Source organism: Phaethon aethereus (genome assembly GCF_964289735.1).
Source record: "Phaethon aethereus genome assembly, chromosome: 1".
Lineage (NCBI taxonomy): Eukaryota > Metazoa > Chordata > Aves > Phaethontiformes > Phaethontidae > Phaethon > Phaethon aethereus.
This window is the reverse complement of record NC_138575.1, coordinates 79,490,026-79,508,647: the sequence shown is the minus strand read 5'-3', so window position 1 is coordinate 79,508,647 and position 18,622 is coordinate 79,490,026. Positions and strand designations below refer to the sequence as shown.

General features: G+C 37.3%; 1 protein-coding gene across 1 annotated transcript in view; it reads left to right on the top strand.

The window, feature by feature from the left end:
* SMC1B (structural maintenance of chromosomes 1B) overlaps positions 1–18,622 on the top strand; it is a gene marked incomplete at both ends in the record, with an annotated part of 36,686 nt that overhangs the window by 12,593 nt on the left and 5,471 nt on the right. The window contains 12 exons of the mRNA XM_081999996.1: positions 684–869; positions 2,984–3,163; positions 4,175–4,321; positions 4,938–5,075; positions 5,573–5,689; positions 8,893–8,999; positions 10,676–10,817; positions 11,935–12,080; positions 13,325–13,478; positions 14,883–14,981; positions 15,867–16,023; positions 16,778–16,932. Coding sequence (XP_081856122.1) covers positions 684–869; positions 2,984–3,163; positions 4,175–4,321; positions 4,938–5,075; positions 5,573–5,689; positions 8,893–8,999; positions 10,676–10,817; positions 11,935–12,080; positions 13,325–13,478; positions 14,883–14,981; positions 15,867–16,023; positions 16,778–16,932 — 1,728 coding nt within the window. The remainder of the gene's footprint in view (positions 1–683; positions 870–2,983; positions 3,164–4,174; positions 4,322–4,937; positions 5,076–5,572; positions 5,690–8,892; positions 9,000–10,675; positions 10,818–11,934; positions 12,081–13,324; positions 13,479–14,882; positions 14,982–15,866; positions 16,024–16,777; positions 16,933–18,622) is intronic.

The following is an 18,622-nucleotide window of genomic DNA, read 5'->3' as shown; positions in this document are numbered from 1 at the left end:
TTCTTGCCTAAATTTGTCGTTTGTAATGTTCAGAATGTGCATTAGTATCTTTAATCATTCAGGGGAGGCTCAACTGTACCTACAATTACAGAAATTGAACAAAATATCTAAAGATCATGTACAGCAAAGAACTAATTATGGAGGTGCCATAAACAATATCAACCAGGCTTGATTATTTGGAATATGCAGTACAAGAAAAGCAGTTTTTATTCTTTCCGTGCTCCTGAAGTAAGCAGATACTACTTTTTTTGTGTTGAAGCTGGAATAGTGCCTCTCTTGCTACCACTTCCCATTTAACAGTTCTATTTAAGACTTTATTGTCATTCAGAGATCTTACTCTGTCAGATACTTTCTTTCCAAAGAAGATGCTTAGCTACCTTTGCTATTGTCACTCTGTCATGCTTCTAGAAGTGTATGCTAGAGATTGTGAGTAAAACATCGAGATATGTAACTGTAACCTCAGGGAAAAAAATAAATCCCTTCAGATTTTGAAGGCATACTTTGTGATTTGGATTGATGACTGCTACAATTTCTATTTTTTTATGATGTACAGCCATTGTAAGGGAGTGCAGCTGGTAGATATGTAACACATTTTCCTCGTGCTACTTCAGTCTCTTATATGCAGAAATAGTATTTGATATCTAAAGTAAGATATTAATATTTCTCTATATTTTTATCTTCAGTTTGGAAGACTACTCGACCTGTGTCATCCTATTCATAAAAAATACCAGCTTGCTGTTACCAAGGTATTCAGCAAATACATGACTGCTATTGTTGTTGCCACTGAAAAAACAGCAAGAGATTGCATTCGGTTCCTAAAACAAGAACGAGCTGAACCTGAAACTTTCCTTGCTTTGGATTACCTTGATGTAAGTACACTTTTCTTTTTCCTGTCATCAGCAAGTTATTACACTTGTAAATCTTGATATTGGCTCATTTAAGCTTAACTAAAATAGGCTTAGGTGTTAAGGCAAAGCATCAATGAGATGAGCTTCATAAGGTTCCTGTCGGCCCATTTCTCCAGCCTGCTGGATGGCAGCATGACCATCTGGCATATCAGCCATTCCTCCCAGTTTTGTGTCATCAGCAAACTTGCTGAGAGTAGACTCTGCCCCATCATCCAGATAATTAATGATGATGTTAAACAGGATTGGTCCCAGTATTGACATGACTAGTTACTGGCCCCCAGCTGGACTTGGTGCCACCAGCCACCACCTGTGGGCCTGTCTGTTCAGCCAGTTTTCAGCCTGGAAATGGTTTCTAGGATTAGTTGCTCCATCACCTTCCCAGGGATCAAGGTGAGGCTGGCTGTCCTGTAGTTCCCTGGGTGCTCGCTCTTGCCCCTTTTTGAACACAGGAGTGACACTTGTTTTTCTTAGGCACCTCTTTCAGTTGCCGTGATCATTCAAAGATTACTGAGAGTGACTTTGCCATGACATCAAGCAGCCCCGTCAGCACTGGTGGTTGTATCACGTCAGGGCCCATGCATTTATGCATGTCCAGTTTGCTTAAGCATTTACTGACCTGATCCCCTTTCATCAAGGGTATGTCTTCCTTATTCCAGATTTTCCCCCTGGTCTCTCAAACCTGAGATTCTTGGAGGCCAGCCTTACTAGTGAAGACTGAGCTGAAGAAGGAATTCTGTACCTTAGTCTGTTCTGTATCCTGTGTCACCAGGTCCCCTGCCTCATTCAGCAGCAGGCTCACATTTTCCCTAGTCTTCCTTTTGTCACCTGTGTACTTACAGAAGCTGTTTCTGTGACATCCTTTAACAGATTCAATTCCAGTTTGTCTTCGGCTTTCCTAACCCCATATCTGCATCCTTGGACGGTGCCTCTATATTCCTCACAGGTTACCTGTCCCTGCTTCCACCTTCTGTATGCTTCTTTTTTGTGTTTGAGTTTTGCCAAGAGCTTCTTGTTTATCCGTACAGGCCTCCTGGCATTTTTGCCTGACTTCCTGTTCATTGGGATGTCGGTCTGAAGGGTGGAGGAGGTGGTCCTTGAATATTAACCAGCATTCTTGGGCCCCTCTTCACTCTGGAGCCTTATCCTATGCGACTTTACCAAGCAGATGCTTGAGGAGACTAAAGTCTCTTCTCCTGAAGACCAAGATCGTGAGCTTGCCTTTTGCCCTGCTCCCTCCTCACAGGATCCTGAACTCTCCTATCTCATGCTAACTGCCTTTGACCTTACTATCCCCAGCAAGCTGCCTCTTGTTGGTGAGTATGACGTCTAGCAGAGCACCTCTCCTCATTGGCTTTTCTGTCCCTTAGATGAAGAGGTTGTCGTCATCAATGCTTTCCAGGAGCTGCCTGGATTGCTTTTGCCCTGCTGTGTTGTCCCTGTAGCAGGTATCAGGGTGGTTCAAGTCCACTGTGAGGACCAGGGCTTGTGAATGTGACACTACTTTTAGCTGTCTATATAAGGCCTCATCCACTTGTTCTTCCTGGTCAAGTGGCCTGTAGCAGACACCCACTACAATGTTAACTTTACCAGTTCTTTCTTCAGTCTTTACCCGTGAGCTCTCAGTTGGCTCATCATCCTTCCCCAAGGAGAGCTCCGTGCATTCCAGCTGTTTTCTCACATACAAGGCAGCTCCACATCCTCATCTTCCCAGCCTGTCCTTCCTAAAGAGCCTCTATCCCTCCACTGCAGCACTCTAGTTGTGGGAGCCATCCCACCATGTCTCCCTGATCCCAAGAAGTTTGTAGCCCTGCAACTGCACACAGACCTTTAACTCATGTTGTTTATTCCCCATGATACATGCGTTAGTGTACTTGCATTTCAAGCACAGTGTAATAGGTTATACAGATTTAAGGATTATAGTATACACAGAATATGAAAACCAGATCTGTTTCTAATCTTGTCGTGGGTGAGACCTCCATTCTGTTGATTTGTATGTCCTGTCCCCAGACCACTCAGATGCGGACATGCTTTGCTATTACAACGTGGATTCTAAACACCACTTATTTGTTTTACAGGTTAAACCAATCAATGAAAAGTTAAGAGAGATCAAGGGAGCTAAAATGATGGTGGATGTTGTACAAACTCCATTTGCTCCACTGAAAAAAGTGATTCAGTTTGTGAGTGGGAATGGCTTGGTCTGTGAAACAGTTAAAGAAGCAAAACAAATAGCGTTTGATGGACCAGTGAGGTTGAAAGTAAGAAGCTGAATTTTGTTGCATGTGTTTTTCATTGCAGTTACGTATTTGATGCCATTTAAATAATTCTTTTGTAAACATCCCACAAAGTACTGCAAATTAACACAGAATGGTACTACTGTGTCTAGTCTATTCCCACACAAATAAACCCAAAGATTTTTCACATGGTTATATTTTCCTCTGTATGGTAGTATGTTGAAGTGAATTCCTGGGAAAAGGAGGAAAATTAGAGGATAGCTAGTGTCCAGATCTGTTTCTTGGTATAGTCCTCTTGATGAAATGGAGGAGGAAGAAGGAGGAATAATCCTGTTCTTAAAACTGTCTGATATAAAAATACAAACTTTATATTGCTAGCTTTTCTATGAAGAAATTCTTTTAAAAATTCTTAAAAATATCTGAAAATCTCTTAGTTATGTGTGTGGTGAGGACTGGAAGCTTCGCTGTCTCTTCCTGTAGTTCTGTCATCTCACCCATATCTCTGTTGGTGTCACAGTCTGTAGAGCCCTTTTATGCACTTAGTCAACCTTTTAAAATCTTAATTAAAAGTGCTTTAAGGTGAATGTGAAATCATGGTTACTTGGAATCGAGTTAAGTCATAAAACCACACAAGTTCTTGACTAAAATTTACACTTTCCACTTAGAAACAAGCTGTTTTTCTTCACTCCATTATCAACATTGTTTTGTTTGCTGTACTGAGCCAGACATAACCACCTAAGATCCCAGTGTATACACAAACTTCTCATATTAATTTCCTAAATAGAAGGAAATTATACAATTTCATTTCCTTTTCTGATCAGTTGTAATAATGCCAAAACATGACTAGTGCCAAGAAACAACAGACTCTTTGTGGCTTCATGTAGCTCATGTTAGCAGGTTTGGAACAGGAAAAAAAATCTGATTCCAACTAAAATGTGGTTGTCGCCTGTTTAACTACCGTATCTTGGTGCACTAGTTCATGGGATATTGTGGCTGCTTTGTGTTCAGAGATTTTTTCCTATCTTTTTCTTCCAGACAGTGTCTCTTGATGGAACTTTATTTTTGAGATCTGGAGTGATTTCTGGAGGATCAAGCGATTTAAGATTTAAAGCTAGATGTTGGGATGAGAAAGAAATGAATAAAATGAAAGAAAGAAGAGATAGTTTGATTCATGAGTTAAAGGTAGGTGTCTTAAAGCACTTAACTGCAGAAGGCATAAAGGAGTAAAAGTTGCATCTAATCAGCTATGGGAAGGTGATTTTCAAAACTTCTAGCAGATGCAGACAGGGCACAGTAGCTGTTTATCCTCTTCTAGTTAATAATAATAAACTGTGGGTCTCTCTTCTTAGCTGGTGGGTTGGTTCACATACCACAGAGGTGGAAAATCAGGACAACACTGATGGAGGTTCCTTCAAGGAAGAATAGCTGTGGTTCAGAGTACCTAAAGACTTCTAGTGAAAGAGATGATGCATTCTGTCAACATGAAAATATTTGCATGAACCAAAACCTGTCAATGTAAAACACTTTGTCATACCTTTAGTTATTTTGGAGGAGGTATAGAGTAGGAATTTAGGAATTTGCAAGCATATGCTTTCTTTTGAGAAATAAGTCTCTTACAAAATTACTATAGAATAGTAATAGAATACTGTAGACTAATGCTACCAACATTTACCTTGAATGATATGTCAGTGAGGCTAGCTTTATGTAGTGCGTGAATCTGAAAAATTAGTAATTTCCAAATAAGTCACCTTTTTGTTTAAAATGCTTTTTTTCTTCTCCCATTGTGATATTTTTCCAGGACTTAATGAAGATTAAACGTAAGGAGACTGACCTGAAGCAGTTGCGTGCTCAATGTCACGGAATTCAGACACGACTTAAATATTCACAGAGTGAATTAGAGCTTATTAAAAAGAAACACCTCGCTAATCTCTACACGGTAGAGTACTAAGCCCTTATAATTTTAATGTTTAATAATTGTATTTTTTTAATCTAAGCTGTGATTACCAGTAAAGTAAATACTGCTTCCTTACATAATTTTTCTTAATTCAGTTTAAGTTTTACACACAACATTTATGACTGAGGCATTAATAAAATAGAAGCAGCAAGATTCCAAAGTAATTTACATGAGGCTTTTTGTATTTTAGGTTTTAAATTTGAATTTCTGGCAAGCATGGTTTGTTGTTCAGTAACCTTCTAGAAGTATATAAGCCAAAATGCACTTTAAATTATAATGTAATTTGCTTTTCTGCTGATTAAAACTGTAATCATTGCATGCAAATCGGCAATAATAGTGGGTAAATGGCATTTGAGAAGACAATATTTAACTCTATTTTTCTGATTAAAAACATTGATCTAGAAGAGAACTGTCTCTCAATTTCTAGAAAGCTGGCCATCCTATTAAGAAAAATTACCATATTTTTCCTTTCTATCTAGGAAAAATCAAAACTGGAAAGTGAACTGGTAAATATTGAGTCTCAGCATGATATGCTGAATGAAGGAATAGCACAAAGAAAAGGAAAAATTGAAGAATTTCAGGCAAAAATTAATGAGGTAATGCCTTATGTTATAGTTGTGACAGCTTATGCTATTATACTACAGAAACATTTTTCTGTTCCTGCTGACATCTAGAACTTGGACAACTTTTGCCTTTGTAAACTACTTCATCCACAAGGGTTGTGAGTTACTCCAGCAATCTTCCCACATTCTGTACCGTTCTTACCAAGGTAACTGTGAACAGAAATGTACTTGGGTGTTAGTATATATGTATCATAGCTTTGCAAATCCTTTTCCTTAAAATCAAAATACTGTGACTTTTATATGCCAAACACAAACTCAACCAACCAAATCCATGTACTTCTTGATACTGGATGAAGCTTTGCTTAATTTATGTAACAAATTTAAGCTTTGCTTTAATATATAATACATTTAAATTACTCGCTATAATTTCATAGAAAATGAAACATAGGAAAAAACTTCTGAGTTTGAAGAAGATGGGTTAGTTTTCCCCCATCTTTCCCTGCTCTGCTTATAAATATGATTTATTCTTTGTAGTATTGAGCAGGGGCAGTCCATCGGAAGTTCACAGCTTTAGAGCTCTCAGTGCAAACTTTCACTGTAGATTAAACCCCGGAAAAATATTCTCTAGGTCTGTCACGGCCTGGGGGTAGAATTTGATAAATCTCAGCTTATTCTTTCTCAGACTCCAATGTCCAATTCTTTGTATGAAACTGTAGTTACAGGATCTTTCCTGTTTGTGGAGAGATCATTTTTCAGTGTCACTGCATGACTAGACTTTCTTTTGGCATGAAGTCATCCTGGCCGATGTGGATCTGTGACAGCATGTCACAGCATGACACTAAACTATATGTATCCACAAGATCTGCAGATCTCTTAGTAATCAATGGATCCACTAGATAAACAGTGTCTGCATGGGTGACTGTCCTTCTGAAAATCATTCTCATTGCAGTCATAGCAGGGCCCATTCAGTGTCTACATGGAAATGCTCTATCAGTATCTTTTCATTGGGAGAAGATCCACCACTTCTGCAACCCACAGGCAGAACAGATAACGCATGCTCATGCCATTAGGAAGAAGGCTCTGTATTACTTTTCTAGATCTGAGAACAGTTCTCAGCACTGCTGGAGTGCTTTGTTCTGAACTCTGCAGGTGTCATGTCTAGGTGATGACCTGTTGCACCACTATGTACTAGAAAAGTTGATAAAGATTCCTTTCTCTTCTTGGGATGTATCCCAATATCTGTGCTTTATTTTCTGTGCCCTCTAATTACGCTGGGAGAATGGTTGAGGTGTGCATGATGATTGTCAGCAGATTCCTCATTCCACTGTGTCTGGTTTTGCTTGCCTTTTTTTGTTTGTTTGTTTGTTTGCGTGGGTGGTTTTTTTTGTGGGAGTGGTGTTTTGGGTTTGGGTTTTTTTGGATGTTGTGGTTTTGGGGGTTGTTTTGGTTTTTTGTTATGTTTTTAACATAATAAAATGTTATATGCCCGCATTCATTTGGAATCCAATTCATGGAAGATGGAACTAGCTTATGATATAATGAAGTCTTCTTTGCTCTCCCTCTCTTTTAGGGGTAGCTGATGCAGAGCTTAGGGACATTGTGCTATCCCCATCTGTCAAATTCACTACCTTTTATGGTACTAAACAGCTTTTGTCATTAGAACCTGCTCCTTTCTGCTTTTTGTCAGCATTGGGAAAAGTTGTCTATTATGTGATCCAACAGTTAGGTCTCCCAGCTGTTTTTTCTGTAGGCTGTTCTGCCATTTCATACCCCATTTTCCCTATCATTCTCTAATACTCAGTTGGTTCCCAGAATAGTTCATACAGACAACTGGCAGATTCAAAAGCATGGTTATCATGAAGAGACTGAAGGCATTCAGTGAAGTGAACAGTAGGCTGATCTTGTCCCAAGAGCAGTTTCATGCTGTGTTCTGCTACAGTAGACAACTCTGGCCTCTCTGAGATAAGCACCTCATCTGTACTTCGTTCTGGAAGCCACCTTGTTCCTACTCTTGCCAAACAAAGGAATCTGGTACCAACTGCGGAAAAATGGTGCTGCAGTTTTATCTGGAAAATTCACAGCCCTGCACCTAGGTGCTTGTGTAAATGTAGATGCTTAGAGAGAAAGAGATTTCTCACCACTGTGTGGAGTTACTTGAGGTCTATAGTACGCGTGTAACTTAGTTCCTGGCCTCTGATCCATCCTCATCAGTCTTTCTTGGATTAATCTATGGCTGGAATTCTGCATGTAAAAAGAAGCCAAAACTGCTGCATGTTCTCTGTCTTGCTTGTGGTACAGGCACGAGGGGGTGCAGATGTGTGTCATCTGCAAACACTGAGAAAGTCATTGATGTTGACGCCGTAAGAATTCCAGATCCAGGGAACTTTTCTTTTGGTTGTTCTGCAGGGGGGTGGGGGGGACAGGGATCAACAAACAAAACAAAAAAACAAACCTACAAAAAACCTAAATGGAGACTGGTCATCAGTTTCCAAATAATGGTGTTACTTGAATAGTATAACTTGATTTGATACAGTATTTGATATCTGGTTAAATGAGCTTGCATACCAAAACAATACAGGTTCAGCCCATTGTGTTACCTTTTAAATGCTGTAGGCTGTTGATATTTCTTTGTTCGGTCCTGCCATATGCACCATACCTATTTGCCTGCTTAGATTTTTCATTAAAATTTAAGGACAGCTTTTGTCTGAAGCTTTTTTGAGTATATACTGTGTAATCAGGAAATGAGAGATTCTGTAGCAGTGTTTTTGCTGTGGCCTTGCTATAAATGGAACATGGCAATTAATATTTATGCGTCTCTTGAAAGGATTAAAGTTAAGAATTGAGCTGCACCAAGAAACCTGGTGTATCTGATTAGTGTCCGATTTGTGTACCATTCAGCTTTCTGTTCTTTAGTTGATTGGGAACCACAGACAGAACCAGGTAAGCTGGGTACACTGTGGTACTTTAATTGTCCTTGGAATGACCAGATGCTGTCAATAAGAGCTTAGGTAAGAGTTACTTTTGCAGATCATATGCCCTGTATCTGGCATTTGTACTGGAATTGTTACCTGAAAATGTCAAGCACAGATTTTTCCCAGTAGTTCAATTTGCTGTTTCTTAAAGTATGTTGAAAATCCAACCTGTAGCATGAAGTGATTTTCTAAATGTTTTGCTTCTGTGAGTGCCAAAATAGTATAAACATTTTTTTTTTTTGCTTCATTTCTCCTTATTCAAAGGCTGAAGATGCTGTTTTCCAGGAGTTCTGTCAAGAAATTGGTATAGAAAATATTCGTGTGTATGAACAAGAACATGTGAGACTACAAGAGGAGATTGATAAGAGAAGGTGGTATTTGTAATTGAAATGTAAACAAAAGTGGTTTGTATTAGATTGGGCACACTGATAAATGAGTAACTCCATCCCAGGAAATACCACAAAAACCTAGAAGACTGTAAAAGGTTATATTAATCACTGCAAGGATTAGTTAGCAATTGCACTGCTGTGGTTTGGGTTTATAGGACAGTTATAGTCAGTGACAATTTGCAACAAACTTGACAGGTAAAATTTACTATTTTGCACTGTCATAGAAAAATAAAGCAAATTACAGCTTTCTAAAATCCACATTGAAAAATGGCTCTATCACAAATTTAGAGTGGCATGGAGGCTTACTGCTGTAAGAGAAATCTTAAAGGAGAACTGGATGTGAGATGCAGTGATTTGGTATAGGAACATATTAAGGAAAACAGGGTCTTAGTTTTCTCACAGGCAACCTCGGCTGGTATTCCTCTCAAACAGGCACTTGTCACAGGACCTCAAATTTATATCACAAAGAATTAGAATGTTAAAATGAACTGTCTCCTCGTACTACAGGTGTCTTCAGGCAGATGATAGTTTGTGCATTTCCTGATACTATTTGTCGTAAATACCTTTTCTAATGACTAGTGTTTTTCTAATGACTAATGTAATGGCCAGCACTGAACTCCATTTTCTTTTCAGCCATCTCTTCAGCTGCTAGGAGAGTCTCTGACTAGTTTTCAGAAACTGGTTCAAATGTATGTTTTTGGCTAGGGCTGCAGTGAGGTAGTAGTGCAATGCATTCAGTTGCAGTGAAAGCACCTGCTAGCTGAAGCGATTTGATCATTTATGTTTGCAAGAACTGAAGTCTGGTGAAGTGTAAGAACTTAGAACAATGAAAAGAGGAGCTTTTTGCATGGCCTTATGCTACACTGCACATACAGCCTTGGCTTTACTTGTGCCCTAACTTGCTATCATTAGTCCTGTAAGCTTGTGCTATGGTGCCTTCTTGCCCAGGCCTAAAGAGCCTGGAGCTGGTGGTGTGCCAACCCTTTCGCCTGAACTACAGATCCAGCACTAGCAGTAAAGCCCAGAGGCAGAGAGTAACAACTGAGAGCAGACCTTTCTGTGAACAGCTGCTTAGCTTTACTTCAGTCCTTTCTCGCAGCAGCATGTGAAGACGTTTCTGCCATTGTACCCCTATAAACAAATACAGGTCTCAACTGAGAGATGACAAATAAGACTGGTCTCATGCTTCTTAATTGCCATCTCCCAACTGAGATAAGTTCCTTATAATATGCAGATAAACATGCATATCGGCTAGCTAGGAGACTTATGGAGGCTAGGCAGGAAGTGCAGGCATTGGATAAATACACAGATTCAGTGTAGCTTTTGCCTAGCTCATATCTGCATCATTTACAGGTATATCATTCATACTAAGATACTTGAAATTTTAGTGTTACTTTCCATATTGAATGTGGCCATACTGTATCTGTATATTGTATTTTTTGGACAGTTATCACTGTATTTTTGTAACACCACATCCTATGGATATACTGGAAGTAGTGGAATCAATGATCCAATCGTATGCAAATTTTTGTGTTCAAGCAGAAGATGTAAAAATGCTGACTGAATAGTCAAAGTGAAAATGTATCTTGTAATAACTTAAAATCACAGTTACTAGCCTGCTTTGTAAGTGTTGGTTTGAAATACTGTACTTTGACTAGACTGGAGTTTGAAAATCAGAAGACACGACTAAACATTCAGCTGGAATATAATCGTGATCATCTACAAAAATTAACAAACACAGTCAGCAAGTTGAAGGAGACCATTCATAAAGATGAAGCTGAGATTACTGGTCTACAGAAGGTAACAAAAATATGTATAAATATACATGTATATTTATCTGGGGCTGAGAGGAAAGAATACATTGAATTACAATTTTGAATAAACTTAGTTGATTCTGAGTAATTCTTCAAGGGCTTAATTCAGTGTTGACTTTGTAAATGTTAAAAAAACGCAGTTGCATATTGTCAATTTAACCTTGGAACAACCTATCATATTAGGGTATTTCACTAAATAAGTTCACTAAAAATAAAATTTGGGGTTACTGTATGTGCAGTGTTATATTGCATTTAGTTTATATGAAAAGGCAACATATGTCTCCAGGTAAAACTAGTAGCATGTGGCTGGGATTCTTTAGAAGATTTTATGAGTAATAGTGAACAATTCTGGTGCTTTGCATCTTTAAGGTGCTTCACAGCCACTAATAGACTTAAAATAATTGTAGGAAAACAAATGAAAATTTTTATTTGAAGTAATATGTATGGATTCCTCCTTCATAGTGTTCTTTATTCATGAGTAATATTTTGTTTTGTTAAATGAACTGTGCTTGTGGTGCACTGGGAAGCGAAGGAGAAAAGATGTGTAATAGTGCTTTGAATAAAAAACAAAAGTTAAATGTAAAACTGCCCCAAAGGTTTACTATATTCTAGCACCTCATTTCTAGCAATTTAGCAGTGGTATTTCTTGAGTACCTCCACAGGTTTTTTGTTCTCTGTGGATTACTGCGGGATTTATCTTTAATGAACAGTACTTTTAAAAGATTTCAAGTTACCTTTGGTGTTGCCAAATATGTTGTAGATGTACGGCAGATGGGATCCTTCTTGCAGGACTAAGGGACTAACTGAGGAAAAGGGAATAGCCTAGAGATCATAGGCGTCGTAGGATCCCTGCCTTGTTTGATGGCTTTATAGTTTAGTCCGGTACAGTCATGAATCTGGAGCTGGCTGTGCCTATGTATACAAAACAACTGCATCCTCCTATGTGTAAGATGGGCCTTTCAAATTTTCCCAGTGCCTTTCAGATTTTGTGCTGTAAGACATTTGAATGTATTGTAACAAGTTTAAACTTTTCCTTCTGTATAATAAAGGTTCCGTATCAAGCTTTTTGGTGAAGAGTTAAAAATGTAAATATTTCTATGCAGGATGAGGAAAAGCTACTAAAAAAAGTGAATGGAATTATGGAGGAGCAGCAACATTTTAAGGATAGATTAAGTGCTCATAAATCTGAGGTTATAAAAACCCAAAATGAAGTTGAAGAGTTCAGAAAGACGTTGTTAACTCTTAATAGGTAATTACTAATGGTACTCCTGGGAAAATGATTAACGTGATAATATTTGGAAGAGTTTTAGTGATCAGATGTTTGAATTTATCTTGTTCTGTTTTCTTGGGAAAGATTCATTAGAGATATGGTAATTTGCATTTACAGTATGCATTCGTTAAAAAGTGTTTCTAATTTAGTATGTGGTTCCCAAAAGTAACGTGAACCAGATTATTCCACGAGAGCCATCCCATAAACAATATAGTATAATATTTTATTATCTACCTAGTGTTAGGTCTCATGTTTTCTGATAAATATGTAATGACTTCTGATAAGTATGTATTAACTTTCAACTTCATGGGGAGTATGTTAAGTTTGCTGATGGTCTTATATTTTTGTTTGAGTTGTACAGTTGGTTCAATTGATGAGAGATTTTTTTTTTTTTTCTGTTCGGTTTTTTTCTGGTTTTTTGTGTTGTCATTTTCTCCAGGCCTTTCAAGTGTTGGATGCCTTAAACTAATTTTATGTCATTATTTTGTCCTTACTGTTCTTTTAAATAGGCTGTTTGGGGGACAGTTTATACTTTAGTTTTCATATGCTTGTTTATTATTGATGTATTTAATGTCTCTTAATTAGGACTCTTCTTTATGTTTAAGAAATCCTGACATGTTGGCACAGTATGGCTAGGTAAACTTGTGGAATTTCATATAAACTCATAGATTGTATGTCTAGTAATTCATTTTATAGTGTGTAATTTTAACAATATAAGACTGTTATGTCTCTGCCTTATTTAGCAACTTGATGCTATCAAAGGAATTTGTTGCAAAAAATCAAGGTGTATTTCAAGTAGAGTAATGATGAGAGATACTTGATTAAATTTTAAAAGGGTAAAAGCAGAGCTGAGCAGAACAGAGTTTATTTATAGTTAGGAAAGGTGGTTATTTGAACATGCTATAGTATTAACTTGCAATATATTGAAACTATGTCCATGCTACTAGCATTTACCATGCGATATAGTTAAGGATTTGTACAGAGTAGCTGAATGTGTTAGCTTGCATGCTAGAATAGTGTCTGGTTCCCAGCTCCCTCTTGAGTAATTCACAAGAATGAAGGGGATGGAAGAAGTTAGGTACCATTTTCCTTTGTTTGATGGGAATTATAGAGAAAAAAGCACTCTCTGTTGGTTGGTAACTTTTTCATGCTGCATGGCTGTGTATGTTACTGGCAGCAATGCTTGCTGCTCTTTAGAAGTTTTGTGCCTTTTGTGTATGTAGGGAAGCTACAAAGTTGCAAAAGGAAGCTACAGCTATAGAAACGTCTCTGGAAGAGCAAAGATTAAGACGACATAATATGCTGCTTGAATGCAAAGTGCAGGACTTGAAAATAAAACTCCTGTCTGGATCACTGGACGACATCAGTGAAGTAGAGGTACTCAAAATGTTGAGATAGATATCACAGAGGAGCAATTATTCAGTCTTGAATTTAAAGATGCTTATTGTTCCTTACAGGACTGTTTGTCTTATATAGTAATGCTGAAGTAAATACATTGTTTTCATGAGATCAGGCCTCATCCATTCAAGAGGAGGATTTTTGTTTATTTTTGTAGACAGAAATGTTGTTTGCAAGTATTTTTGCTTGTGCTTGAAATGTATTCCTGTGAAACAGGTAAAATCGCTGCAGTACGAGAAACCTGGTATGAAGGAGTATTCTAGATACATATATGTAAGAGGACACACAGGGGTTAATTCAGAACCATAAATAAATGGGGCATGTACATGGTTTGATATAATATTTGGTTAATCATTCATAATATAAATGCTGTCTAAAATCATCCTTTTGTCTTCAGTAGATGTAGATATTCAGTGAACACAGAGATAGGCTAAAATAGAAATACTCCTGCTATCAGAGGGTTGACCCTCATTATTTTTCTTAGTCTTCTCTCTTTTTCCAGCATATCTTTTGTGAGGAGAAATTAAACTTTCTCCACTGCTACAAAAGAAAAGAGCCATGGGTTTTGAAATCTGTGAATTTGGAAGGAGTCTTGCTGAACCCATTCCTTAGAAAAGTACTTTTGTTGGAGAATAGGTGTGAATGAGTGGGTCAGAAGAAAGAATGAAGGCAGTGAGGTATACAGTCTTTCAAGGGAAAGGTCATGAACTGATAATCATCAAGAGTATGTAGGCAGCTCAGCTCTCGCTGTTTATGAATAAGGAAGAGATGAAACCAAGGAGGTGGGCAGTAGGAATAACAACTTTGATTCCTAATTAATATCGCTGAGAAGACCAGTAAGATGTGGTTCTGAGAAATAATCTTGGTGGGAAGGTGACTGATAATGACATGCAGCATGTGTTTCATTCAAAGGAAAGTAGCTGTTTGAAATCCAGGCTTACAATGTCAAGAAGATACTCTGCTTATGTCATACAGAGCTGATCTACTTGCTGCTTCTGAGGCCAATAGAAGAAATGCCTCGACTTAAATACTTCAAAGCCTTTCCTTGAAAGAGGAATGAATTATCATGGAAACGTAAATCCTTTCCAGTTGAGATATTTACACCATGCACATTGTTCTAAATATATTACAAATGAATGACTGCTCCTTTCATCTTAGCTTCAAACGTGTTCACCTTCCGATAAAAGGTGCATTTCTGAGTTAGACTCGTAAGATCTTAACTAATTGTTACGCATTTTGGCTAGGGGAGGAGCAATGGAATAAGTTTACCTCATACCATGTTACCACTGTCTCCTCACTTTATATCCTTTTAATGTATTGTTTTAACAGTTTAGAAGTTAACTATGTCATATTTTTGAACTGGAATGTCCTTCATATTTATAGCTAGGAGCTGAAACGGAAGCCACTCAGACTACGTCAAGTATCTATGAAAGGGAAGAGGCAATTCAGATAGACTACAGCACCCTAGCAGAAGACCTGAAGGTAATCTTTTTGTTTGAAATTATTAGAGATTGATTTTATTTTTATTTAAAATATTTTATTTGTTGAAATTATTCTTCATACTAGACTTTAAATGAAACTTAGTAAAAACACTGTTAAGCTTAAGTGTGTGTGTTGGTTTTGCAGTCTAGCACTAATGTATGGGATTTCTGGATAGGTCAATTTCCCATATAACTACCTTTAATTTAAAGCTTACCTAAACCATAAAAATAGAATGGAAAAATAGTAAATACAACTCTGATTTTTTTTCTTTCCTCCTTTACCTTCTGCCTTTAAGTTCCAGCACTGAAAGTTACGGCTCAGAACTCCAGAAATGAATGATTGGCTGCTGGGGGGGTGTACCACCTCTCTCTAGTATTTTTGGAGACTGAGACTTGCCATACTTCTTTCTGTAACATTCCATTAGGTCATGTTTCCTCAGCAGTTTTTGGTAATTTTATTTTTTTCCTTTTTAACCATAAGGAAAATAATTAAATGTCAGAGGCTAAGTACAGAGCAAGGGATGAATCTGTCATCATTGGAACCTTTCTCAAAGAACTAATCAGGAACCTGTCTTCAAAGGTTTTCTTGATAAATCAAGTAGTGAAATCAACTAATCCTCTTCCTGTGTTGTATTTTTAAGCCAGACTTCTAGGCTGAAGGGAATTTGTTGTCTGTTTTTAAAGGTCTTGTGGAACAATGCTTAGGACCTAGCAAATCTGAGAACTAAGACTCTGGTCGAGTTTTTTATTTTGTTGTGTTTCCAGTTAAAGCTATTAGATGAGTGGGGTACTTCTTCCAGAAAGCATGGGTGCTTGCCATATATGTTGAAATGTCTTGACCTAGAAGCAATTTTTATTGCTCTAGTATTTTTATTTTTTCCTTTAGGACCTAGACTCTGATAAAGATATAGAAGATCATCTGAACCAGACGCAGCAGGAAATAAAATCTAAAGAGAATACTTTAATGAAGACAGCTGCTCCAAACTTGAGAGCAGTAGAGAAATTACAGATAGCTCGGGACAAGTTCCAAGAGTCAACGGATGGTAACGTTGAGTCTTTCATATTAATCTCTCGTGTGACTGTGAGGGTTTTTAACCTAATTGAAATTCTTCTTTCTGGGGTTGGTCCTGCTGACTTTGCTTCTTTCAGATATTAAGATATTTTTTGTGCTCAAGCGTTTATCTTCAGTTGTCTCTAATAATATGTAAACAATTTATTAACATACACTACTCCGCAGTAGTTTATTGAAATACAGTTTGAATGATTGGAAAGATACTTTGTAGACCAAATGACATCATAAAGTATTTTTAATTATTTTCTAAGAATTACTGATGTTAATCATAAAATTCTTTAAATTTTTCTTAAATAATTGAAGGAACATATGTATGCTGTAGACATGAGCATTACTGCAAAATTACTGGTATCCTTAAAGAGCATTGCAGACAGTAATGTGTTAAGAAAACCAAGGAGTTCTGAAGCTGAGACTGGTAAATGCTGGTGCTGCTTAAGGTTCTCCAGCTTACGGAAGGAATTAGGAAAAGAATTTTGTTCATTGTTCCAGATGAATGTGGCATAGAGCAGAATTAATACATCTGAACTTTTCAGGTTTTGGGGCCTCCGTTTGAAGTCTTGAAGGAAACTTGTAATATTGATATCGTCCTTGTATGTGCATTAAAACCTTTTTCTGCAATAAGTATTTTCCTTGATGCGTGTTCTGGTACACAATACATATTTGCTCTATGTATTTGCTTAGAGGCTTATTATGGGGTACTTTCAGTAATTTTTTTTTTTTTTTAGCTTTTGAGACCAGCAGAAAGGAGGCCAGAATATGCAAGCAAGAATTTGAACAGGTGAAAAAAAAGAGATATGAGCTGTTTAGCCGGTGCTTTGAGCATGCCTCCGTAGCTATTGATCAGATCTACAAGAAACTTTGCAGAAACAGTAGTGCTCAGGTGTGTTGTGTTCTTAGCTACTTGGCTTAAAAGGCCTACTTGATGCTTTGTTACATAGAATAAGAGAACTTAGTAATGCTTTTAGTTTCCAAAGACAGTTTCAGTCCTGAAGAGGAAAATTACACAAATAATAAAGACTTCAGAATTTTAGGGCCAGAGGACGAATAGGTAATATGCCAAAGCACGTTTGACATAAGACAGAGAAATGTGATCTAAAGTGTTAACAAAATCGGGAACTACTCAGTTTGGGTTAGTTTTACTCTTTGTATTTAGTAGACTTGAAAATTATCATGACACAATGTGAAAGATATTAGAGTACTTAATTTTAAAATAACATTGGTTTACAGATCTAGTGATACCAATAATAAGTAATTAAAAACACTTAATCATTAGTATAGATAAATTTAGAAATCATAAATCACTTTCAGTGCTAGTGTTTTATATGAGGTTTTGAAGCTTCTTATATACCCCACTTAAATATTTTTAAAAAGATAGACTTAGTATGTTGGCAACTTTTAAGAAACCTGTAGAAAAATTGTGTCATAATTGTATTAATCTTTGATAATGTTCCAGTATTAATACTGAAAGTAAAGAGGAAACTCCCAAATGCTTTGGTTACATCAAATTCTGTAGACGGTTGAATGGTTAAAGGGCTCAGGCTTGACCTCTTCCCTGTCTTACACTTCAGGTTTTGTGCTTTCCCTCAGTTGGATTTTAAGGTGTTCACTGCATTATTTTTAAATATATCCTTTCTGCTTCTAGGTTGGACAGGGTAATAAAACATTTCTTTGTTCATGATTACTGGGCACATACTTTCTCCCCTTGACTAAACATTAGGCAGGTCTTGACTTCGCATTACTCTGAAACAACCAGTATTTTCCAGATGCATTGCCAAAAATAAGTAGTTGGGTGCTTTCTTTCTGAAGTCTGTGGTGCTGTACCTTCATTTGAGCCATAGTGGCAACCTGCCCAAGAGATTAGCCCGTGATTAGCTGGGAAGCTAAAACCGCCTACTGGATACTGACATAGTAGCTGAAGAAACCTGATCCAATTCCATTGGAAGAGAAATGATCGCTCAGTGTGTGGCAATTGCTCTGGTTAGCTAAGGAAAGGGTTAGCTCTGGGTTTTGCCATCAGAGGAGGTGGTCTAAGTTGCAGCTTGAACAGATGTTTTTTAAGCAACCTTAACAATTTTTAACATGAAAGTTTCTTAAATTTAATATTTCTTAATACTATTATATTAATAACATTTATTAATAATGCTTTACTCTCCAGTCTGAAAAAGGGAAGCTTTGATAGATATAGTTTAACTTCCAGAGATTCTGGACTAAGAACATCTGTGCACTAATATATTGCTCAATAAAATTTATTTCATCAGCACATTCTGTATTAGAAGTACTTTAAAAGAAACTACTGCATAAGAAATTGTATGAAAACAGTTTCACTGCTGGGTTTGCCACCAGTTCTCTTCCATTCTTCTGTGGAGAGAGAAATGTCATTTGTTTCATATCTTGGTGAGCAAGGAATACGTGTACCCTAGTAAGCTACAAGATGATTTTTGCTAGCAGTGTCCATACATCTGAAAACTTACTCTTGCATAGATGTATGCAGTGGCATGGAACTGGGAGTTGCATTGCAAGGTACTTCATGTTCACAGCCTGAAGAACATTGTAGTAACAACAATGGGCAT